Source organism: Camelus dromedarius, chromosome 25, assembly GCF_036321535.1.
Source record: "Camelus dromedarius isolate mCamDro1 chromosome 25, mCamDro1.pat, whole genome shotgun sequence".
NCBI classification, from domain to species: Eukaryota; Metazoa; Chordata; class Mammalia; order Artiodactyla; family Camelidae; genus Camelus; species Camelus dromedarius.
This window is the reverse complement of record NC_087460.1, coordinates 7,110,508-7,136,787: the sequence shown is the minus strand read 5'-3', so window position 1 is coordinate 7,136,787 and position 26,280 is coordinate 7,110,508. Positions and strand designations below refer to the sequence as shown.

Below are 26,280 nucleotides of genomic sequence, written 5' to 3'. Positions count from 1 at the left end.
TTGAGCAGAGCTGTTTCAAGAAACTTTGGCAGCTGAGGCCTGAGAACACCCCTGGCTGGCTTGCTGGTGCTGCTGCCGGGGTGCTGGGCTCCACAGCGCAGCCCCCTCCCTGCCGGTGGGGGGCCCCAATGGATCGGACCCTGGGCCCCTCTTCCTCCCTCTCCTGAGCCCTTGTGCCCTGCCCCCCGCCCCTCCCCCCCATCCTGTGTAACACCAAGAGCTTTAACTCTCCAAGAGGGACTCAGACCTGCAATTTCATCAAGAAATAGGCATTTCCCAAGACTTAACCTACATCACACACTGACCCGTCAGCACAAAGCCCCCATTCTTGTCCACTTTGGTCTCCAACACACTTGACTTCTGGCCGAAATACTGTAGTATTTCAAACGAACAGGGTGCACCAAAATAAAACTACCCATTATGGTCCCGAAAGCACGCAGATTACCAAATTCCCTTTTTGCAAGGGTGGTGGATTTTTCCCCCAAACTTTCCCAGTGAGGATTTTAAGTAAAACATGGAGGTGGGGGGCGATATCCCAAACCACAGCCTTACGAAAATTCATCTCTCAGACAGACTGTGAATGACTAAGCAGGTGAGAGCCCCGAGCAGCTGTGCTGAAGGGAATAATAATATATATACTTTATGAAGCTTCTTGGGACAGAGGCATTAGCAGAAAACTGCCAGGCTCACAGTTAAGTTTTTAATTTTCCATTTCAAATCACTTTATTTAAAAAAAAAAAAAAGGTTGATGAAACGACACGGAGAGACATAAGGTACAGAAAGAGGGACCAGTCCTGAACCTCAAAGTGTATGGCACGCAGTGGGACAAAGAGAGACAGACAGATGAGGAATGAAGGCAGCCTGGATTTTCACCCTGCACTTAAACTGCACCCAGAGGCTCCGATCTTATTACACGGCTCATGTGCCAGGACTCGGTAAGGGATATTATTTACCAGGAAACGCAGGGATATTTAAGGGACTAACAAGAACCCTATGGCCCCCTGAAATCCTAACCCGTCCACCCCGAGGTTCGGGGCTGCGGTGAATGTTTTCTGTGGAGTGGATTTACGATTTTATTTTAGTGAGTTATTCTGTTTTTCTAAAAATTTATGAGGTTTTAACCGCAGTTGGATCTCAGAGGGGGATCCAATACCATTTTTCACGTTCTTGAAGAAAATGGTCTAGGGAATGGGTCTTTGGCTCAGACCGGGAGGAGGGATGGAGAAATGAAGAGCCTGATGGGTCTCTCGGCCACCGGCCAGCTCTGTGACTCTGGCCAAGTTCCTTAACCTCTTTAAACCTGACCTTTCATCGGTAAAGTGAGGATAATAAAACTCAGTCCACTGGTCTGTTTTGAGGGTTAAATGATGTAATATATGTGAAAAGTGCCTACCAGGAGCACTCGAGCGCTCAATAAATGCAAGTTCTTGCTCTGTATGGAGAGCTCAGAAGACGTTTTCTCCCAAATCCACACGCCCACTCCTCCCAGAAGCCACCCACCCCGGCCAGCTCCTTCTGCTTCCACACAAGCCAAGATATTCCTGACCACTTCAACCTGAGACTTGGATGAACAGGTGCCTTCTCCACGTACAATCAAACACTTAGTCATCCCCGAGGTAGAGACATTTTGGTAAGAATGGTCGAAAGACTGAAGGATTCAGATTTACGGCCCCCAATTCACTCCTGCTCTCAAGAAAACACAGATGACTTACACATTCTCAAGCTGACAGTGTGCTGGAGAGGTCCAACTTGGTTCGGCCAATTTTGATCCTGGCAAAGTCTGGAGACCAACCGCCAGGCACGGTAAGCATCGGATTACTCATCTTGGTCTCCCGGGTCCAGGTCCGCAATGTTTTGTCTAAAACTAGGGGTCTGGATTTTCCATCTAATCTTGTGTCTGTCTCCTCCATGGAGAAGGCCAGCCCCAAGCAAAATCAGGGAGTTTATTTCCAACTCAGCCCCTTCTCTTGAACTTCCAGGCTGACCACAATTCTGCCATTTCAAGACATTCATCAGGAATATTCTGATAAACTAATTTTCATTAAGATACAGGGACTTAGGGTATTCACGATCTCTTTCCAAGGTATCATCTGCAATTATAACCATTTACTTTAAAAAATGGAGCTAGGTGGAAACGCCTGACCCAAAAGGTATGTATCTTAGAAGACTTTCAGGCACCGTGGTAGTTCATTGTGGGAGATTTTCAAGTTCACGGTGCTCTTCTATCACTGCAGCTGGGTGACCACATGCCCTGCTGAAGCAGAATATGGGCTCTGTTCACAGACTACAGCCTCTCTGTCCTGTGTCCAGAGTAGTGCTGCCTGGACTAAATACAAGCCTAGAAGCCAGCCACTTTCTGAATCTCAATACCCCTTCAGCAAACAAAGATGCACCAGACGAGAGACTGCCACACAGCTGGCTGGGCAGTGCCGATGCTACAATACCCAGTTGTACTTCTTCAGCTTCGTGCCGGCGTCACTTCGGGTGCTCGGAGTCATCACCGAAGCTCCACGAAGCAGATACCTGGGGTACTAGCTATGAGACAGCCGGAGCCCAGCTCCCCGCACCCGCCACACACACAGACACACATATGCACTCACTCGCATTTATCTCAAGTCACATTTTTCTTTGCCTAGGAATCAAAAGAAAAAAAGGTTTCTTTTATAAGGTCCAAACAACATTTCACATCTGTTTAGATTCCTGTGGGTCTCTGAAGTTCCTCTCAGCACAATCAGAAAACTAAGGGAGAGGTTAAAAGGACATTTATAACCCATGACTCTCGAGTGGGGACAATCTCTCTCAGGGAGTTTCTAGTTTTGTGTTCCTGAAAGACCTTTAAATAAAACCCCAAACATTTGGGTGGACAGTTGAACTGTGGCCCGACTGTAAGATCCGCGAGAGCCCCACACCAAACACTGGATGGACTGGAAACAAGGGAACAGGAACTGTCCGTCCAGGGTGGGGATTTTGGGAGGTGGCCTCGCCACCACATCGCAAGAGAAGTGAAAAGATAAGTGTGGGAGTTCAGTGCTGTGAGAACAACAGTGTGGAACGAAATCAGAATGAAAAGGGAAGGAAGGAGTGTTCTCTCCCACTTTGTTGACAGCTCATAGGAAAATATGCCCAAGATAGAGTCACCTGCCAACCTCTCCGAATAACAGGTCTGTGAGCCTGCCCTGCCCTCGGAGCCACTTCCTGGAGTCAGGCTCCGGAGGAGAGAGAGGAATTCTATTTCCTCAAGACGGCTGGCACCCAGTCATTTGCCCATATTTGTTTCTTCACAAAGAGCTCCTGGTGCTGGTGACCCACGAGCTACTTCAGGAGGCAAAATAAAACCCCTCGTCAGCTTTGTTCACGCCTCACGGCTGCTCTGGGCAATTCTTTTCTCCAGAATCCTCCACTCCCTTTTCACAGCCTGGGGCAACGAGCCGATGATTCGGGTAACTAGCTCAGGGCCTCTATTTAGAAACAGTTTCTTGGGCGTGAGCTTTCGTGCCCAGGGGATGGTATACGTGTCACAGATTCTGTCTGCTGGCTGGGGCGGGTGGAAATGTGCTTTAAAGCTCAGCATCAAAGCTTTCACTTTAGAAGCTGAAAGCCTTCATTGCCTTGCCAAGTGGCCCCCCCCCATAATTAATTAATGCGGTATTAATTGTTCATGCGCTGGGGGCCGGCAGGAGGAGGAGGGCGTGGCTTATCCACAGATCTGCTGGCTCTGTAAAGCCTGAAACCCAGTGGACGCCATCTAGACAGGGAGCAAAAATGCAGAGCGTCGTGTTTACAGGTTCCAGGAAACGCAAACAAGCCCCACGTTGCAGAGGGGGTTCCCACAAACCGTGCCGTTGGGGTCAAGGAGCAATTACCAGAAGTTACACCTGTGTAACTGTGTCATGCACTGGGCAAAGGGCCAAACGCACAGGCGACTCTCAGGCTAGAAGCGGGGCTTCAAGAACCAGGGAGCGGGCCTCAGGTTCTGCTGTGAGGTCCTGGGAAGCAGGGGAAGAGGAGGATGGCTGAGGGGGCCTTCAGAAGACATGCAGGGCCAAGGAGTTGGCTCCGGTTCCCAGCCCACAAACACATGACCCATCTCCATCGTGGGGAATAGGAAGCATCCAACAGAGTCAAGGTGTAGAATTTCCCTACTTCCTTGCAGGAGGGCATCCTCACAAAACAATCGCAGCGAAAGGAGAGGACACTTTCCTGCGTCATTAAAATACCACCATCTGCACCAAAGGGGGATGCTGAGTGCTAGAAATCAGGTGAATAATCATGAGCCTTTGCATTTCTAGGTAAGGCTCCACTGCTGACACCCCTTGTACTCCCTGTACTCCTCTGCTGGAATTAGAGAAAAATACAACATCTGCGCTGGGAAGAGCCTGGGGTATCGGACACTCAGGCTGCTCCGCCTTACAGGTGAGGAAACTGCAACCTTGGGAGGAAGAACGAGGTCTGGGGGATGACCCCAGCCATGACTGACCACACTGGGCCAGCACTCCGAGGACTGATCCCAGACAGGGGCGTCTCCTGCTCTCCGGCCCTCTGATAGTTTCCTGGAACATAGGTCACGTGGGTAAACCAAGGCACCAACATGTCAGTGTTTCCGGAACATGTGAGATTAACAAAAAGTATCAGGAAGTAAAATGTTTTAATTTGTGAACCCAGTAATACCACCGCCATTCAAGCACACCATCTCTCCTACTGTTTAATCATCGTCTAGCAAGTAGGCTAGCATCTTTCAAAAAGATGCAATACTGTGGACAACAGGAAGCTCTTTTCACTTCATTTAATTTTGTTTCTAACTCTCCAGCATTTATACAGATACTCGAAGATAAGTTGCAGATATCAGTCTGCACAGAGGATTAGATTTGAAAGTTTATCTTCCTCTAAGTTCAAAAGATAGTATCTTTGATTTTATCCTTTTGGCCTTTCTTGTTTGTAGTTAATACACGTTTTGCTTAAATTAAAAAAAAAAAGTCAATCTGTCAGCTTGGATTTTCTCCTTCTAACCAACAGCTAGAGGGAAATGACTTTTATCAGTTCCTAGTATTTTTAAGAAGCAACATGGTGAAGTGAAAAAAACAAAAAAGTCTGGGTTTTAGAATGAGGTCTGGATTCACATCGCAGCTTTCACTTTCTCTCCGGGTGACCTCTGGCAAGGGACTTACCACTCTGAGCCTCAGATATAAACCAGACAGACTATCTACCTTGCAGCGTCAGGGATTATTCAGAATAAGATACACAAAGTTCCTGGCATTGAGAAGGTGCTCAATAAACAGTCGTGACCATGATTTCTTGTTCCTCATGCTATTGCACTAGAAGCACCAGATTCTCTAGAGTGGCATCTTATACATAGTGGACCTCAGGACGGCCCACAAGGAGAAGCAAAGGTTCTCCGTAAACTGGCGGGTGGGTGCGATGACAAAAAAAAAAAAAAACCCAAAAAACAAAAAACTGATCTGCACAGGTAAGCCACTCTTAGAAAACAAACGGATAATTAAACCCTAACACTGTTACTTCTAAGTGGAACTCCATACACGCCTGACAGCCCTGTAATAGTTCTTAAGACACCCCTCAACACTCCCCTAGGGACTTTTCTTAAAGAAAGTGATTGCTACCTATCTCCTTACAAACCTTCCTCCTCCTCTTTAAAGCGAGCCACTCGAGTGACTGCCCCCACCCCAGAGGAGAGAATTCAGCCCCAGCTGAGCCGGGGAAACAAAGGGCCGCTCGGGTTAGAATTTTCCTTCCAGGCACCCTATCTTCACCCACCACGCATCTCCGGCTCTTTATCCAGTATCTACATCTGCATGCTGCATTTCTGTTACTGAAATCTTAGCGCCCCATTTGAGGCTATTTCTGTCCATGATCCAGAGGAAACAGAAATAGAGACTAATTTCAGAAGAATGGGGTTTAGTCCACCTACCCAAGATGGAAGCAGTAAATACCATGGCGGGGTGACTAACTATGCTTGGGAATTTACAGTCAGCATGTAGCCAGAGACAGAGATGGGTTGAATGTCTCAAATCCTGCTCTACCTTGCTTCAGGAGAGACCAGGGGAAAGCAGCTCCCCCCAGAATACTCCACGATAGCTCAGGCAATAGGAATCAGGATCCACCAACGGCCACGGTGAAACCAGCAACACTCGAAGGTCCCTGGTGACACCTACCTCTGGAAACTCACAAAGAGCGAAGCGGGCAAAGTCATTCTCATCAGAAACTGCAAGAGTCTCAGCTACTTTGAACTCAGGCACCAAGCAAAAATGGGAGACATCTGTTACTTGAGAATGGGAACTTGATCATATTTGAATTGACTCAACCCAATCAATGTGCTCTGTGATTAACGAAGAGGTGGTGGGGAGGAACCGAGGAAAGTTCGAGCCAGCGTCGTATGAAAATCTTTATCACACTGGGCATCGAGCTGTGTAGATACGAGGGAGGCCAACCACAGAACTCACGCAGAGGGAGCCCTCAGTCTGCTGGAGCCCTAATACGCCAAGGGGAAGACCACGGCGGTATGGATGGCTGAGAAAACCCTAGGGGAGACAGGAAAGAGGACACAGAAGAAATGAAAATACCACTTCTAATTTCCTGTTGTTCAAGACTATTCAGAGAACTGGCTGGTTCCTGTTGGCTTTTCTTTTTCAGTGGTGCTGTGGCTTAATCTGTCAAACTTTCAATATTGGGTATTGAAAGTATTGGAGCTGGGCATCTCAGGGCTCAAGGAAATAAGCCACAGCAGCAGGTTGGGACAAGCCCCAGGGCCAGTAGCTTCCAAAGGTCTACTTCAGAATCGCAAGGAAAGTCAGAGCCCCCCCACCCCGACTCCTCGCCGGATCAGAGCCTCTTGGTCAGAGCGTTTGCCAGAGGAACTGCCTTAAATGTACACAGAGCGCACAGCATGAAATGTGAAGTGAAAGAAAAGGTCAATAGACCTCTGGTTATATATTAAAAAAAAAAAAAAAGACATCTATAAATAGCTGCATTTATTGAAGCTGCTTCCTTATCAGGAAGCATGGAGCTAGGAATTAACGTCTGCCTGCATCGGAAATTCTTGCCGAGAGCAAACCCAAAAAGGAAATTTCCCTTCCAAAGCATCCTGGCTATTCTGCTGCGGCCTGTTTTTTCTCTTTGTGTTCTTTGAAGCTGCTACCCAGGGCCCTGGTACAGCCGCCTGGGCGGCTGGAAAAGCAAAAAGCCTTCAAGCATTTGCAAGTAAAAAGCAGAGGCCCGCAAGGAAGGCTTGAGGGGAACAAAACAGCAAATGCTGGTGGCGGGCTGTCTTTGTTAGAAGTCATGCCTGCTTTGTCAAGATGCAGAGCATGAAATCTCCTGCCCCGTGTCCTTGCCTCAACTCTGCTGGTGATGTCACGACACGTCACAGGCAGCTGTGCGAGGAGAGGCCACTCTCGGAGTTCTGACAAAGGCAGAGGACGGGGAGGATCTGCTAGGTCTGCAGGGGTGGGCGAGGAGGGTTGGAAAAAGAGGTGATGGATTCGGGCAAGGCTGGGGCGGAAAACAGTTCCGGGCCGAGGTACAGGTGTGGTGTGGGGGGTAGAGACCCTGGAGCAGAACCAAGTTCCCAGAAACCAGAGTCAGGAAATAGAGCTCATTTCTTTCCATTGTCACTTAGGGAAATCGGCTTCAATACATGTAGACAGAACTCCAGGCCTTTTCTTCAATAGAACCAGCAAGCACATCCATGCTGCCCCTGGCCCTTGGAAGGGAGGACACACCCCCTGAACAGGTGACTTACCAGCTGTGGAAACTGAAACAGAGCCCTCGTGAGTAACTGGCCGCTGTTCGCCAGGCAGGGTGCCAGGTGCTCCACACACATCGGCTCTGATGCTTCTAAGAAACCCTCGTCAGTTGGTGTATCATGATATGTGCATCTGAGAAAGGTGAACTCATCTCGCAAGCAGAGGGAGGCAGCCCCGGCGTGCAGGCCTGAGCAGGCCTGTCCCACCCCAAGTCCTTTCTATTGCCTGCTTTCACATCTGGAAACTCGGGAAGAGTGGGGGGACCTGCTCCCAGGAGGTCACCTCTGGTGAAATGCCAGGGAATGTGGGGACAGGCTGGCCATCGCTGTCCTGGTTGCAGAGAGACCCTGACCTTCAACCCGGGCTCACAAGAGAGGAGTCAGGGAGGAGCGGTACAAATGGGTATACAAAACTGGAATGATTATCCACAGCGACAGGCTCTGTTCCTGACAGAAGCCAGCCCGCTGGAGAGTCAGCACAGACGAATGGCCAAGGGCATTAGCAGGGCCACAGCGGCCCCCAGTCCCTGTACCCGTGACCGCCCGACTCCTGCAACAGTCAGCAGGTCCGGACTTTCAAGTCCGTGAGACTGCCATGATGTTTTCTCCTAAGAAGGCCAAATGGTGCCTTCTGAACTCGAAGTTACTTTCAGTTCTTCACGTGCCGTGTGAATGTGGACAACCCTCTGCAACTGTCTGAGCCACGGTCACCTCCTCAGTAAAACAGGATTAGCAGTACCTACTCTCAGGACTGCTGCAGGATTAAGTGAGACCCTATATGTGAACCCGTTTGGTTACTTATAATGATATAAAACACCCGCCATGATTACATTTAACCCCCATTTTGGCCTATTCTTTGGGAGCAGGAGGAACGTGAAAGTGTACGCAGCGGAGGGTGGCTCCGGCCCCCGCGCCTCCTTTCGCCACCCTGGCTCCGACACAGCTGTGCTCGTCACGTGCCTGTCTTACACCCGCTCACTCTGCTGAGAGTGCAAAATCGCCAAGGGGGTGAGCAGCGAGGTAACGTTTCCAAAGGCGGGCATTACACTAAATTATCAAACACGCACGAGGAGAAGCAGTAATGTAAGAATTCTGAAAGATGCACCAGGAAGGGAAGTAGAGCCAAGGGACTATTTCTGGTGTCCGGACGCTAGAAAACTCCGAGCCACCACGACGGCTATATATTAACCTGCAACACCATAAACCGTAACCCTATTAAATGTGATGAATGAGTCCTAGGTTCCGAATTTAAATACCAATTTGCAGGAATTTTAGAAGGGCAAACTGGCACCACGAAATGGAAAGCTGTGGGCACAGTGTCACCCTGTGATTCAAAGTGATTAGGTCGAAGAAATGTGACATGATTACGTTAAAAGGCATTTCATAAAGACGAGGCACTCGGTGATCTACACTCTGCCCTGTACGTCTGAAGTATGCTCGCTGTGATCACGTGGGCAGCCCTGAACATCACAGTTGGAGGCGGAGTAATTCACAGGGCTGACGTCAGCTCGTGAGGTACCTGTGGCTGCCCCCTGGGCACCCACCACCCATGAATTTAGAAAAAGTGGCCCCTAGGCAGACAGACAAGAAGTCTCTCCTTCACACTCGGGGAGGCCTCCCACTGTTCAGAGAATCAAGAGTGACCTTGAAAAACGCAGTCTTGGGGTGGGGGTGGGGGTGCGGTCCATGGTTCTGTAAATATTTTCAAGGTACAGGATGAAAGGCTGATGTTCCCTTTAAAGAATGAACTTTCCGTTTTCACCTACCTGCTCTAACTGTCGCACTTCACCTCTTCTGCCCTCAAGCTTTAGGAAAAAAAAAAAAATTCAGTACCCTACATGGAAGAAGGGGGAGAAAAAAGAGATCTTTCTATCTTTTCAATAAACATATTGTGCTTGCTCTCCTGGTGGAACAGGGAAGTCTGCGGAAGCTGCCGCAGGACTCCGAGAGGCCACCGAGGAGGCCAGATCAGGTGGCATGGGGCAGGCCCTTCTCCCCAGGGCGCTCCTCCTCTCCTGGGCCCAGACTGCCCCGGCCTGTCCCTTTCAAGTCCTCTAGAATCACCACTTATCACTTTGCCCCAATTATCACCTAGTGTTTTTTTTTTTTTTCTCATCACAGTCAAGGAAGAGGAAAAGTCCTCACTTTCTCCTTCTCAATAGCTCACTAATTTGTCACACTGCGTCTTCAGTTTGGCTATAGCCCTGTGTTTGCAGAGCAAAATGGTGAGAACCCCACAGCACGAGAACCTTAAACATTATGCTCCCCACCTTCCATACCTCGTCCCTTGCAACCAAGAAAGGCTGTATTTTGATTTCAGAATAAAAGGAGAAAAAGAAAGAGTTAAGAGAGAGAGGGTTTATCTGGAGATCAATGAGGACAAAGGGTGAAAAGGAGCCACTCTGGGGCATACCAGTCTGGTGAGTATCTCTTTAAAGCAAGCAGCTAAAAATGCTTTCAACATAGCAATACCATAAATGTCCTGCGCTGTCTTGGCTTTCGGATTCTTCCCCGTACTTTCCATGAGCATTCCACTGGGAACTGTCTGGAATCCCAGATTAAAACAGCAATAACCCAATTCCCTGGTTAGAATATTTATTTTCTTTTAGGTTTGGAAACCCAGCTGGGATGCATCCTCAAGTGCACGGCACAGCCTCCACCACCCGAGGGGCTACAAGAGCCGTTTCTCAAACAGCACGATGGGCAGGCGAGCCCTGGAACAGGAGAGGGAGGAGGGCGGCTCAGCCTCCCCTGGAAAGCCCCAGCTGAGGACAAGCAGCAGGAGCCTGGGAACCTCCACTTTCAGAGGATTCATTCCAGATGTGGGAACCAATGGTGTCACCACAGGGCTGATGCAGATTCCAAGGAGGTCTCTCCAGTCAGGCTGCCAGGGAGCAGCATTCAGGCAGAAGCACCATCACCACCCTGACCTGAATCCATAATCTAACAACTGATTATGTTCCAAGGTCCGCAGGAATGTGCTACAGTTCTGTATCTGATAATTCCCTATGTGGGTATCCATCTACTCATCCATCCACCCAAGAGAGATATGCAAACTATTCAACAACTGATCCACCAGTTAGAGCAGATTCTAGCCAGAAACCAGCGCAATGGCCACATCCATGAGCACAGGCTAAGCGTCAACCTGAATCCATCCATCCATCCATCCATCCATCCATCCATCCATCCATCCATCCAAAAAGTACTCATTAAACACACATACACCGTGGCCTAACAGACAAGAGCCTAGGCTCCGGACTCAGACAAAACTCAGTTTGAATCCTAACGCTATCTCCCACCAACTGTGTGACCTTGGCAGGTTACTTAAATTCTCTAAGCCCTAAATTCCTTATGTGTGACATGGACAGAAGAAGAGTATCTACCTTCCAAGTCCTGCTGTGAGAATTAAATCAAATCATTCACATAAAGAACTTCACACGGCACCTGGTACGGAGTCATCCCACAATAAATGCTCGTTATGACGGCTGTGCGCTCGGGACACGGCACGGCCTGGCAGGACAGCGGGGAAGTGGGACAGCTGTGCCTCAATGAGGAAATTGTCTACTCCAGGAAAAAACGAAAGCACTGGGACAGAAGAAACAGTTCCAAGTAGGGAGAATGATGTCTTAGGTGAGATCACCATTTCTGCAAGTGCAGAGGGCTCTTAAACATCCTCTTGTCCAACCGCAGTTTACACGGTAGGAAGACGGAGGATTACGAGGACTGACTCACAGTCAAGCAGCTAGTCTATCAGCAGAACTACTTCAGAATCAAGATCTCCTGGCTGCTAGCTGGTTGTGTTTGTCAGCTTCACCATGATAACTGTTTATGGAGATGCAGTTCTATGGTAAAAGGGCTTACCTATGGACAGTCCTCCAAGATGAACCATGAGTCAGAGCCTTCCTGGGGTGGGGGGTATGTGTCAAAGTGCAGAAATAAAGAGACACGAAAGAGACCTCAGCCTAGTTGGGACAAGTGTTCATAATATTTTCCCCCTCTTTATGGAGACTTCAAGCTCCACAAGGGCAAGAGGTTGGGTCTGCTTTGTTCATTTCTGTACCCACAGCATCCAGAAAAGCGCCTGGCACAGCATAGGTAATCAGTAACTTGTTTGTTGAATGAATAAATGAATGAGATTAGGTAGCAGGAGTGCTTGGCCTGAGTATGTTCCTTCCTGAAGTGAGCACACCGGTATAGGACAGCTTCTGGAGGAAAACAGGCTGTGCTCTGGCTGTGGTCTGTCTTCTAGTCTGGCTGCTCCAATGCGGCCACAACCCTCCAGTTTACTGAGGACAACTGTGCCCACAGTAGTGACCCGGGCATCTTTTCGGTCCTAATCTTTCTGTTAAAAGTTCATCGTGGAGGAGACGGTAGACTGAAGCTGGAATGTGCTGACCACAGTATGTACCAACTTTGTAAATACTGATGGACACAGCAAGCTGGGGGAGGGGGGAAGGATTCTCATGGTCCCCACCCAACTCCCTGCAGAAATCTCAGCCAGCATCTTCCCCATGGGGGTGAAGGGATTCACCACCCATATTCTCCCAGTACCTCCCAGCATCACAGTCATCTGATCCACTGAATTATCACACACAGAGAAAAGAGAAGCCTGCATCCTTGGTCTCCCACTATTCCTGGTTTCAGCAAAATTCTGGTTTCTGAGGAGGGGTGGACCAAGAGGAGCGGGATAGCCAGGGGAGTGTGATCACACCAGAGATGGCAAGTATAACCGTGCCCTGTGTAAGTCATGACGAATCAACGAGGGAAGGGCCACGGTGACCCGCAGTGTCCTCCATGACTGAGACTTGTGCCCTGAGGAGAACAGTCAAGCCAGAGAACCTGGTGTTTTTTGGACACTGTGACCAGGGTGGGAATCAGGTGATTCGTTCTCCCCGGCTGCACGCAGCACACTGGGTCATCTGGGCCGGGTGGCAGCACAGGAAAGAGAGACACAAAGGAAAGGACAGGTGTCGTGTGCTCTGGAGCCCGGCCCTGGCAGCACAAGCGCCTTCGCCCTGACGTCCGGCCAAGTCACAGCTGAGGATCAGCCAGGGGAGGTGGCAGAGGCGAGGGGCGGAGATGGCCTGGGAGGGGGAGGGCAATGAGGGCACTGAGAGAGGGGGGCGCGGCAGAGGAGGGGGAGAGACAGGCCCTCCGTAGGGGTACGCTGGAGAGCAGCCGGCATGGAGGAAGCGGGAGGGGAAGGCCCTGTGCAGAAAGGACGGGCAGGCAGCAAAGGGCAGAGCGGGGAGAGAGTCTGACCCCAAACCTGAGCAAAACTGAGGGGCTCTGACGGGGAGTAAGTGTGAACTTAGGAGGACAAACTTCCCCCCCAATCCGCCTCACCTCTTAGGCCATTCAGTGGACCTTAGATTGCCCATGTTCAGATATGGGGGTAGCAGGTCAAGGTCAGAGAGGAAATGAACACACAGAGAAACAAGGGTCAGGAATCTCATGCTTTTCAAAGCCATTCTGGGGTGCGTGGGGGCAAACAACGCCAAAGCAGCTTCTGGAAGTCGCGTGAACACAATCTCGGAGCGTGCCCCTGCCCCGCCTCCCCAACCCGGCGCGGTTGATCGTTCCGTTCAGCTGTGCATCTGTCTGTCCGGCCAGCCAGCCCGTCCACCCCACCGTCCACCCCCAGACGCGCGAACACTCACGCAGGTGCGCGGGCAGGCGGATCGAGTCCTCCTCCATCCTGAGCGCTCGGGGCACTGGCACATGTAGCGGCGTCGAGGCAGCGTAGCTGGGCACCGGGCTCTCGGGGGGTGTGTATGAAATTCGTTCCTGCTGTTAAACATAAGGGCAGCAAGAGGGGAGGGGGGGAAAAGACAATGAAAGCCTGGAACTGAGGTGTGACATCCTCACCTACCACTATCTGGTGTTTGTGCCTTATTAAAGACAGTTTCGAAATCTGATCCAGATTGTTTTAACTAAGTTTCCAGATTACTGGAGATGAGGAAAATATACTGAGTTTTGAAAATTTTTGGTAAGCCTCTCTTAGACTTCTTATGTACTTTTAAACATACAAAATCCTAAAAAAATTCTAAACAGGAACTTAATGCCTAGTATAAGACACTTGGCTTCTGATTTTGATGCACTATTTCATAAACACTTAAGAAATTAACTTCAATTATAAGTAAACACCTGAGTTATCAAAAAGCCAGTTTATTAGACATTTTATATTTGAGTTTTCTGTAAGTTTTGAAAATTTTATAGATTAAATCACAACAGTTGTTGGTGGCTGTAGTTTCACAGTAGTCCTTTTCCCTCCTAACGAACTGAGAAAATTCAGCTTTCTTCTGACATTTACTACCACTCCTCCCCCTCCCATTTCCCCCACCTATTGATTTATTTCACTGCCTAATCTTTGGACAGTAAATGATCAGTTTCAATACTGCTGATCAAACACCATGGTGACATTATTTCTTATTTCTGCCATGCATTTGTTGTGGCTTGTTTTCTGCTTTTAAACTACAACTGTAATAAAATCAATGTATTTCCAAAAAAAAGGTGGGGGGGGGATTGAGTGCCGGCTGAGCCAGGCTGCACAGGGCTGCCCCCTGTCTAGACACTCTATGCGGCTGTCTTTCAGATCACTGGCATTTGGGATTTATAACAAAGCTCTGGAAAGGTCTGGAATGGGGCTTTTCCTCTGGGCTTGGGTCGACAGGTGTCCATTTTTCTCCTCTCTGTACTAGTGATTTGCTCAAGTAAAACGGGGAGGCAAGACCAAGGGAATGAAACAATATGTCCAAAAGAATGGCTTTAAAGACTCCTCTCTCAAAAATTACTCTTCCCAGTCACATAATTAACGCCACCAATACATTAAAACCACGTTTCCTCTTCTCTGGCAATATCCCCAGCTTCTAAATCAAAGCAGGATTCCATACTCAGATCCAACCAGAGGTGAGCTCAAAGTGGTTTCTAAGTTCTAGGCTGAGTCAATAAATCTACACCAGCAAGAATGTTTCCATCATTCCACAACCACCACCACCAGAAATCTCCAGTGTTTCATTTTCCCGTTCATCGCAGGGAACTATCTGCAACATCAACAGGTATCTCCCTGTCCCTTCATGTTCCATCTCAGAGTCAGTACTCAAAGAAGGATCTGCGTTTAAGGAAGTACTGTTTAAGTGAAGATACTTATTTAGCTGACAGGGAGAGGCAGAGGAAGGAGTCGGCACATTCCCGGCTTAGACTTAAACAGGCAGCATTTGTTAGACCAATGAAAACAACCGGATGGGATGGGAAGGCTTATTATTAGTTTTAAGTTAAAACACGGCAAATAATGGCAAAAACAACAACAACAAAAACCCCAGCTATTGTGCTCAGCAGCAATTTGCATCCTAGACCCACATATCAACTAGTTTGACTTGCAGTCCATACATAAACATAACTTGTTAGTTACTGTGGATTAACTGGGCAGAGTAAAGTGAGACGCACACGGTCCAAACATAAATTGGGGGGGGAGGGGGGAGATCAGTGAGATGCTATCATGAAAACAAAAATCATGAGCAAAAGAAAAATCACAGATTAAAATAAAGTGAAGAGGGTGTTTACATTTTGGAAAGAGCTCGCTAACATTTTATACTCCATCAAATATGCAAAGGGAAGCAGGGGGGTCCCCCAGCCCTGTCACCAAACTGAAGCTTGTCTTTTGCTCATAACCTGGAAAGTTTGGCGGTTGTGGTAGGAAGTTTCTATTTTAAATGTATGTATATGGATTTCTCTAATTTCCGAATGGAATTGCTATACCTTCCCTGAGGCATCCTCCCCAGCAAGTAGGGCAATTTGGGCTATTTCTCTTTAAACATACATCCTAAAGTTTCCTGGTGAGTTTCTTAACTAAGGGCAGATGCACACACCCTTGATTTTATTTCTGGATCCATCAAGATGCCCTGTGAAAGGTCACCCAGAGGCAAAACCTTCAACTTCACTTTTCTTGAACTTGACCAAACCTCACACATATTTTGAGCAACTTTAACTCAAGGATGAGTTACATTTTCGGTGTTTGGTTTGGGGTTTTTGAGGTGAAAAAGGCAAAGGCATAAACACACATATGGGAAACATACCAAATCTGTTTAGGGGGTTTTCAGGGTGAGACAGGCTTTTTAAACATTTGAAACAGAGTCTGTTTTTTCTAGTTGAACAAATTCTCCATACACTTCAACCCTCAAATATAACCCTCCCCACTGCCCCTTCCCAATATACGTCTAGATATCTTATCTACCGTTAACTTTATTCCCAGAAATAGCCTTCTGTTTTGTTAGGGTTTTTGCAGAAGTGAAACTGTTGATGAAGAAAATACGGTGCAGCCAGAGAGTTTTCAAACGGCATGGCATGAGTGCAAGACAAAAAAAAAAAAAAAAGGATGGCATTTCTTAAGATGGTGACTTTCTCTTAGAGCAAGGAGAAACTTCCGAGATCCTGTAACGTGTCCCTGGGAGGGAGCGGTCACCTGATCTTAGCTCCCTCACCTTCACCAACTCCATCAGGGACAAGCTGGGGGAACCCAGTCCTCAAGGCGGACTGCACTTTATTTCTTGGGAAACAGACCCCCAGCCAGCTGATAAAGAGTCAAGCTAGGGATCACCTTTAAAACGTCTATATTCTGACTTGCTAAATTGTCACTGTGCTGTACCTTCATTCCACTGTAATTTCTTGGGAAGCAGCCTGCTGTGTGGCTGCTTTTGTGCGTGGTTCCCTGTCCTTACCCAGAAATAGCATACTTGGGTGCCTGCCCTTGGATTTTCTGCCACCCACCCCCCCACGTCCAAACAATTCTAGATGAAGACAATACCGCTGTTTCATGATGAAACCTGTAAGAAGAAGGCGCAAGACTGAGCGATTGTGAGCCTTGAACGCTCTTGGTGATGGTTTCCACTCAGCAACATTGCGACGTCGCACGCTTGGGGTGGGAAGCTCTTCTCCAACGTTCAGTGAAGAGCTTTGTCAGTAACAGAGGGGACCCTGACCAAGAGGGGGAAAAGCAAAAAGTGCTCCGAGGGCCTCAAGCAATTTGCTAGGGGCCATTTCATACCTACTGTGATCCTGATTCAGTGGTCAGCAGAGCACTCCGGGGACCCCAGAAAGGATGTGGCCCAGTGTGGGGGCTCCTTTCCGAGGGAATCCCACACCACAGGCTTGTCTCCTTTGTCTCTCTTTTTGTTAATCTCTAGGGCGATTCACGTGGTCCTCATTTTAAAATCTATTCTTCTAACCATGCATGTCCTTAACCTCCACCGTGACACAATCGGCAGACTCTCAGCAGTCAGAAGTATGATATGAACATATCACTACCTCCAATGGACACATCCAGACAAGGAGGCAGAAAGAGACTAACATCCAATTCCCCCGAGTAAAGGAAACGTCTTTATTCTCACAGATGCTCCTCTTGTCCAACCCCTGGAAAGGGAAGGGGGGTACCCGTTTAAGCTCATTCACTTCTAGAGCAAACTGTCAGTCAGATGAAGACCAGAGGTGTTTTATTTTAACATTACAGAGAGGAATAACGATTTCTCCAAGAGGATTATAACCACTGCTCTAATTAAATTAAAATGCTGCAGACAGTGGTATTAATGCATTCAAGTGTTGTTCGGGGGGGGGGGTACACTGATGGCAGAGGTCAATGATGGGACTTAAAAATGCTGTGATGTAGTTCCATTATTGTTTAGATGCTGAAAAAGTAAAATACGCTGCTCTTAAATGTGCAGACACAACCTATCAAACCAACCAGTGGAACAAAAGGAGGCACGGACACTTCTAGGGCCAGCTGTAGTACCTCTGAGAAGGGGAGGGGGTGGTTGGAAGAGCAGCACCAAGCTCTGAAAAGAGAAAATATGCTAAAAATAGTTTTAGGCAAAGGATGAAATGTAAATGTTACTAACCAGTATAGAAAGCTTAAAAAAAAATTAAATGGAATATGGAGGAGGGTTGCTGCAAGCACGCTGTGGAAATATTCCCTCTCCTCACCGTTCCCTGACCGTGAAGGGGTCAGAAGGTACCCATCCAATTCTGCTCGTTTTTAAACCGGCCGCTTAGAACCTGTGACTGTTGCGTGGACCAAGCTTGTACGTTTCACATTCAGGAGGAGAGCAGTGTTTCCTCCCCCTAAGCCTCGCCCCATGGCTGCATCTTACGGACGAGAAGAGTTAAACACTGAACATTCCTATCCAAAAAATGTCTTTCCTTTTCCAAATTATTCAACTTGGCGCGTCTATAAATCATGGGTATCCCCCTAGCACATTTATGCATTTGTTTTCACGCCATTAATAACTGAAAAAGCTGAAGGGCTGAGACACTTAAGAGCTGATTGCTCATTACATATGAACCTTCTGGAAATCAAGATAAAGCATTTTGGGAATTGAGAAAAACAGAAATACAGTTTGGTTGCATAGTACACCCCCCATATCTGGGGATTCAACCAACCACAGGTTAAAAACATTGGGCAGGGGGAGGGAAAAAACAACTTAAGAAAGTTCCAAAAAGCAAAACTTGAATTTGCCACGTGCTGGCAACTATTTACATATCATTTACATTGTATTAGGTACTATAAGTAATCTTGAGGTGATTTAAAGTACATGGGAGGATGTGCATAAATTATATGCAAAAACGACAATATTTTATATAAGGGACTTAAGAATCCGTGGATTTGGGTATCCTCAGGGGTCCTGGAACCAATCCCCCACAGATACTGAGGGACAACTGTACTTGGAAAAAGAAAGAAGGTTTACGGGTAGCTTGAAAGATTCCTCATCTGTAAAGCTGAGATGCCTTTGATTCTGGACCTTTTTCCAGAAATAGCCCCCATCCCCACTATGAATGCCAAGATTACCCCAGTGGTGGTTTCTGAAGCCTGCATAGTCTTGAAGACAAAGAGCACCATTTCCAGCGGTGCCCGTGGACCATTTCCCAAGGCACTATGGGAAAAATGCTACAGGTGCCCCTTTCATTCTGCTGTACTTATGTGTCACTTCACCAAACCAGCAACTCAGACAAGACAGGAAACAGCAGGTACCAGAGATACAGCGGTTGTGCTGGTGATATTTGATATTTTGAGGGAAAGATCTCTTTTCCACCCTGCAGGTTTTTAGGAAAGCTGCCCGGGAAAGCTGCTGTGGGTACCACAGCCATCCTCTGTGGACTGAACAGAAGACATCTCTCAGATAGAAAGCTATTTAGCAAGACATACTAAACTGAAGTCTGAACACGCAATTATTTAAATACACTCTTCAAGCTGCAAAATAATTCAAGGTGGTGGCTTTGGCTCTCAGTAAATAAGCTTTCTTTAACAAGCGAAAGCAACGCACCCCCACAAGACTGAACAAGGCTGCGTTCTGAGCTGCACAGTTTTCTAGTTTTTGGTGTCATGGACCCAAGAACCTAAACTAACACACATCTCAGTGTCCATTTCTTTTGCTTGAAAAACTACATTGAAGAGATTTATGAACCCCAAATGCAGCAAGATCACCTTAAACTTTTCTAAACTGTACACACAGCCATGGTCCAGGACGATTCTGGCATCTCTCCAGAAAGAAACAGTGTCCTTTAGGATCTGGGGTGAGAACAGTGTCCCTCAGAGTCTGAGGAAATCAAATAAGAATTCTGAAGCAGAAAACCAGACCCACCAAATCACAGCAGTGAAGCTGTTACGCTATCCTTCCATCCTACAGAGGCTCCAGAAGACGTCTAAACCAGCAGCCCAAGCTGGCTTTCCTCTCAGTGTCCGGCTCCCCTCCGGGTGCTGAGTCATTAGAGTTTTATACCCCGACTGGTTTTTGGCCTTTAACACGCTTGCAGTAATTGGGGAGGGGGGGGAGTACCGTGTGAAAGGTGGGATGGGTAGGAATTACACTCCTGGTCTCTAGAGCTCCCTCCCTTGGTTACCCAGATGCCCATCAGCCCTGGGGGGCTGGACCCCAAAGACGACACTCCCGCTGACATGGGCATCTTCCTAGGAGCCTGGCTTCACCTGTCCAAGGAGGACTCTCGCTTTGGACAGTGAAGAAGATGGGTTCAGGACCTGAACCGTGCAGGGTCCTACATACTTAGAACTGAAAGAGACAGTCCTTTCCTCCCCTTCCCAGCCTGCTATATCCTAGAATCAGAAGACAGCATACGGTGTCCGTCAAACAGATCAAAAAGATACATTTAAGTCAAAGCACCTTAAATCTTTCGCCCAGAACTAAGTTATCTATGCACAACTGGATGAATAGAAAGATGCATTAGCAACAGGCCTTGCAGTCAAGCGTTGCCATAAACGGTCATTACGGTTTTGCTCTTCCTGTGATGGTTATGAAATATTTCAGCACCACTAAGCGTCTCCCAGGAGCCGAGGCCTATACCAGTGTTGCCAATTCTGCCACCGAAAGTCCTAGAATTTCCAAGAGGGCCCCCATATTCAAAACTCCGTCTCAGTTTACCCATAAACACATCTGGGTCCTCATACATAAACACAGTCCTCAGAACACATGCCCCAATCTTGGTTGACAAATACAGTCACTGCAAGAGGCAGGGAAGGAGGGCATTAAGGGAGCGCGTGGGATGCACTTCCCACGAAGACTTTTTTATTTCAGACTCACAACAAGCCTGCGAGAAAGGCATCATTACTCCCTATCCACAGGGGGACCCTGGGTCTGAAGATTACCAGGGTTAAGCCCAGGAGACGGCACGGCTAGCAAAAAGAGAAATAAGAAACTACATGCAAGTAGGGCCAGCCAGGCAACAGAGGATTCACAACTTACGGGGCATCCCACGAGGTCAGCTCAAACTTGTAAGAACAGTGGCAGCTTTGGAATATTTCATCGCTTTGCGCCCTCACCCCTCACAGAATTCCAGCAGGTTCCTGATCACTGGTCACTCAACAGAGGCCCCTAAGCCAGGGTGCCGACTTTAAGCCTGTTGCTTCTCCTACTGGGAACACAGAAGGAAGAAGTAAGCGCGTTTCGCTGAAGAAAGGGGACTAAATGCAACCTACGAGGGAAGCTCAGGCACGACCCTGAGCAGGGGGAGCCGCCAGAATCCAGCCGGGGGCCCAGCGGGCCCGCGGGGCGCAGTCAGCAGCACCGTCGGGGCATTTAGGGACCGCCTGTGCGTATGAGGACTTCACCTTGCACAGTAATCTCATCCGAGGGAATTTTGAGCAAAACTATGTTCTTTTTTGTCTCTAACATTTTCTTCAACAACCACAGAAACCATTTCCCTTACTCAACGCCTTTCTGTTTATCCAAGAGCAGCAAATCTGCATGTACTGCCAAGACCCCGGGGGGCCGTGAGGAGGGAAGGCCCATCCACGGCTAGTCGGTGTCTGTTGGTGTGCACACCTCTGTCCCCAGAAGGAGCGAGGCTGCCTCCAGAAGTCACAGTGGCCGCCATCCAACAAGGCTCCTCCGACTGTCTGAAGATGCACACTGCCCTTCTCCTAAGCGAGGAGTGGGTGATGGAGGCACCAAGGATGCACGTGGCCTGTGGGGGCAGGTGATTTAAAGGATTCTCAAAGATGTCTTCAAATACGGAAGGGCCAGTGTCAGGAAGTGTTAAGGCTTCTCGGCAGCACCTCGGAGGGCAGGACCGGCCCCAGACACCTGTGCACTAGGAATGTGTCTGGCTCATTGTGCCTCCTAAAGTCGATTTAAGGTGAGGCTGAAGGGCTCCTGCGCCGGGAAGGAACTCACGGTGTCTTGTAACTAACTCCAAGATGCTGCTTCTACATGAGCTGGTATCTCCCGGCAAGTCAACGCTTATCAGTTACAGTCAGAGCAGAACAGAGCCGAACAAAAATGAAGACCACAGTCCTCTCCTCCATCAGTCAGTGCCCCGGGTCTGCCGACACGATCTGAGGGTTCCACCCAATACAATCCGAAAAAGCACAACTTGGAGCAACTCTTCTGAAGACAAGCAAGAAACTCAAATAGATTTCTTTATTGTTGTAATTTAAAAATATTTTAATTAAGATCCTTTCCAACCCAGAGAGGCTATGAATTTCTTTCTTTTTTTCTTCTGAATTTCTTAAATATTTCTGACATAAATAGTAAAGAGAATCTCAAGCTGTGATTCCTTTTCATACCAGGTTGTGGTTTCCATGGGGGGCGGGGTGGGGGGTGTCTGTGCTTGAAGGATGCTCAGCTCATCTGGCTGGGACCCAGTGCTGACGTGGGCAAGGTCACGGGCTTTAGACCTGGGTGGGAAAATTAAATGCATGCACTCTGTGGCCTAGGTTACACCCTTAATCCCTGCATGGTGTAGATGACTGCTTTCCCTCAAGGTGGAGATCAGGTAAGCTTGGCAACACACACCACCACTCCTGGGAACCCCTCGAAAGCACACGTCCTACTGATATAGTGGGTCATATCAGTATAAGAAAGGAGGTGTGACTTTATACAGAAGCAGCTGGTGTCACCTCTGGGAAAAATACAGTCTTGCTCTCAGATTTATCCACAAATGCCTTGTAAGCTTTCCATCACCCTTCTGAAAGAAGGTCACTGAATCCCTTCTTCCTAACTAATTCTAACAGCAGAAGAAACAGGTACTTAAAATGAAGAGCCGCTCGTGTCCTGGGCACAGCAAAGGGTGGGCAAGTTTGGATCTAATCAGCTGCTTTCTCCTCCATTAATGCTATTCCCTTTAATGATGTGGCTATTACAGTTAGCCAATCCGCAGTGTCCCTGCCTGGGGCTAACGAGGAATGAACTGAGAGAGTTACTATTCAGTTGTATCAAGGGCGCCATTAGAGCCATTAGAGAGCGCATCTCAATTTCTGCCCCCAAAGGAGAGATACCTTCCAGGCATGTTCTACCTGCCACGTGGCTGCTCTCCCACTGCAATCACGGTGCCTCTGGGTGCGAGATCCGAGGGACTCAGGGGACCATAAGATCTGGGCAGAGGGAAGGATGAGGGTCAGGCTTCTGCAGAGCCGGGAGGCAGAGGACGCCCCAAAGGGATGCTTCGCACCTGTACATTAACCATCTCTTCCTCCTCCCTCCCTTTCCACCTGCCTCCTGGTGCCTCGTAAACCTTCTCCCCACTCCCCAAGCAGCTTTCCTCTGTTACAGCCTCACTCTGGGCTTAGCTCGTCTTCATTTCTTTCTTGAATGACTATATCTGGAAGCCTTAGAAAAGGAAGAGAGAGAGAAAGAGAAGCTACGGCTTAAACTCACACCCTCAGCTGGTTGCCGGGGGTGGTTACTCAGACCTCCTTCAAAACGGAAAAGATTTTTTTGCCCTGTGATGTATCTTTATAAAGTGTCTACTGCTTAAATGGACCATATGCCTCCTAAGAAGCATGAAGTTTTAAAGACAGGAGACCAGAGCAAGATTTGCACTTGAGTTCAAATAGGGGTGATCCAGAGACATGCTGAAGCAAGTCACTAAAACGGCAGCCTCAGTGATGTTTGCATGTAGTCCCACAGGTCCTGAGAGAGCACAGTCCATTTCCAATAAGCCAGGAGACACCACATCCCACACGCCTCTATCAGTAAGAAAGAAGGCCGGGTTACAACCGCTCCCAGGGTCAAAATGAACAAATTCTCTTGTTCCACACATATCAGATAATTCCTAGGTTGCCTCAGGCTGAGAAAGAAACAGAAATAGAAAAAGCCCTGTAAACTAGACTGAGAGTAACAAGTGCCAATTAGGCCTGGAAAAGATTTCTCTCTCTGGAAAATGTTGACTACCAAAATAATTTTCAGCAAAACCCTGTACGAACACGACACTTAAAAGGCAACCTAAAAGAAGTCAACATCTCCTCAGAGTTTGCTGTCTGAGAAGCTGGCATTCCAATACCCAACCTTCACGATCACATCGTGTGGTGTGAAAGATAAGTGAGGTGAAATTTATGACATAGTGTGCGTTTCTGGAAACAAAGGCTCTCTGTAAATGCAAGGCATGGTGATGATGAGAGATTTGAAAAGCCCCAAATAAAGCACTATGTTTTATGTATGCCTGAAGAATTAAACCTGTCTTTATGTTGTAGAAATGGCTAATTAACATAATCAAACCCACAAGACAAGATGGACAAAGGCCTCACTCTGTGACCAACTGACTGAGGAACTAGGGCAGAATTTATCTTCTCTGCACCCCCTACCCCAACCCTGCAGCCTCTGTAACCCTAAGAAGTAACCTAGGAACAACCTTGAACATTAATTAAGAGTCACACACCTGCATCTCCTCTTTTAGAAGAACTTTTGCAGAAGGAATAACCATCTTGGCAAGTAATTTCGTTTACACTTCGTCAAAAACCATAGAAATTCCCTGATTCTTAGACACACAACTCCTTACAGGAACTCAGAAAAGGCATCTCCCCTTTCACTGTGGTCATGGTTAGAAAGACCAGGGAGTTTTTTTTTTTTTTTTTTTTTTAAAGGAGACAGCTGCAGCAGTGACTAAGAACAAGTTCTGCTGACAAGGTGAACAGTACTATGAAAAATGCCACCTGCAGACGAGTAGCATTCTGAAAACTTAATGACAGGAATGAGCGTGAAATTGACAAGCATGGCATGTGCGTTCATGACGACAACAGTGATTAACAGAATATTAAGCAGCTTGAAATAATAAAGAAACATGCGTGCACTCTGGTAGCCCTGTTAACACTACTTAATCGTTTATTTTAAGACCCTGTGCCTTCATTAGAACTACTGTGTTCAACAGTACATGAAAAGCACGTTTGATTTCCCGTATACTTCAGGGACTCAGGGTCAGCTAACGATCTGGGAAACACACATTTTCATTCAGATATTCTGAATCTTGGCTGCACATCAAAATCATCTAAAGAAGCTTTAAGGAAAAAAAAAAAAAATCCCAGTATCCAAGTAAATCAGCCAGGTATCAATACTTTGAAAGCTCTTCAGGGATTCCAATACACTGAGAATCACTATCTTGAATCAAGACACAGGTTAAATGATCATCTTTTCCCTTAGTTTTTCAGAAACCTTATTAACCTATTTGCTAATGGGCCTTCCCTCCTGAGTAAACTGCTGTTGTTCTGCCTTTAACCCTAAAGCAGAGATTAGCGGTGTAATACGGGAAGTTCCTGAATGATGACTCCCTGACCCACATATGCACAACCGCCCCAGACAGGTGTGTCTGCGGTGGTTCCTCTTCCTTCCCAACTGCCTCTGGAGTTCCCCTCCTCTCCCCTCCATCCCCGGGAGGCCGCCCAGCCTCATTATCTGCAGCCCCACATGGAGGCTGCATTCTTAGCACTGGCTATACTTGAAGTGAGCAGTGGGAGCAATGCAAGGGTTATGATGGAGGAGCAAGGGGGGAGGAAAACCCGTTCTGCTTCCAGCCCGCCCTCCCTCCCACCCCCTGCCCCTCACCCCTAGAAGGGTCTCTCTGCCTTCATGTGCTCAGGCCCCAGACGACCCTTCTTCTGTGCAAGAATGAACCCACATCCAGTAGCTTGGAGTCTGGGGAGTCTCTTTTCCCAAGGTGGGGTGCACGTCCTCCACGATGGCTGTCAAAGTGGATGAGTGGGACACCTCTGTTCCCCAAAGCAACCTTGCTACTAGTAATGAGGTCTTTACAATCTGGAGAAATGTCTTGACCTCCAAGCAGGTGACTTCTTAATAAAATCTTAGAACCCTAAACTAGTGGAAACCTTGAGCCTGCTGAGGTCTTTACCAAGATCGTTGACAGCCCCGCCATTCCATGCTGCTGTGTCTTCCTAACACCCCTAGGAATCACATCCCCAGAACCAGCACAAAACCCACTTGGCAGATGTAGGAAAGGAGGTGGAAGAGTTAACAAGACTCTTGAACGGATCCCTTAACTGCTCTGGAGGGAGCTACCGGTCCTAAACCCAAAGATGTCATCTTTCTCCCGAGTTGCCTTCTGCCACAGTGTTCTGTACACTCTTGATCATCAGGATAAAGTCTGTGTCTAAAGTGACCCTTAAGGGGAGGGGAGCTCACTTAAGAACCTGGCTGATCCATTTATTCATTCCTTGGTAAAAACATTCTCCAAAAAAGCCACTGGAAACCTAAGTCCTTCCAATAAAACAAAAATTTCAACAATTTCCAAGCATCTTGATATTATTAGTATTTTATCTCTTCTTCCTCTGAGCAAAATGCAATTCTAAAACAGGGATAGAACTGGGGCATGAAGCTTTATCCTCTGAAACTCACTCAGGTGTTGAAAGTGCTAGAGTGGGTAGTGAGTCTCTTTGCATCTTGAGGAAGCAACTTGCAAGCTAAGCTGTCAAGGCGCGCTGCAGCATCACCGGTCGAGCCCCACCAGTGGCATCAACAGTTCTAACGCGGAGCCGCCAACAACCGAAACCGACAGGAAGATCTGGAACGTTTAACCCAAAAGCTGAAATAGGGGCTCTGAAATTCACTTGGAGCTTGTAGGTTTGACACAGGCACTAGACGAGAGCTAGTGTTTCCTTTAATGCCATGCGATTCCTCTTTTGTTGTATTATTTTATATCCCTTGCCACAAGCTAATCAAGTTGATGCTGACAATCACCGGGATTTCTGCCTGAAGAAAGGATGAAGAACTGAGCAGACACAAGTGGACAAGGCA

At 47.8% G+C, this 26,280-nt stretch overlaps 1 protein-coding gene across 4 annotated transcripts in view; it reads right to left on the bottom strand.

The window, feature by feature from the left end:
* ETV6 (ETS variant transcription factor 6) overlaps positions 1 to 26,280 on the bottom strand; it is a 222,443-nt gene that overhangs the window by 114,803 nt on the left and 81,360 nt on the right. The window contains exons 2-3 of one of the 4 annotated variants that reach the window (XM_031444085.2): positions 20,503 to 20,671; positions 13,417 to 13,546 (exon numbers count right to left, since the gene is read on the bottom strand). The exons of 1 other annotated variant lie outside the window; for it this stretch is intronic. In XM_031444085.2, coding sequence (XP_031299945.1) covers positions 13,417 to 13,453 — 37 coding nt within the window. In that variant the 5' untranslated portion in view covers positions 13,454 to 13,546; positions 20,503 to 20,671. The remainder of the gene's footprint in view (positions 1 to 13,416; positions 13,547 to 20,502; positions 20,672 to 26,280) is intronic. 2 more of the 4 variants (XM_031444082.2, XM_031444083.2) reach the window with 2 other exon arrangements.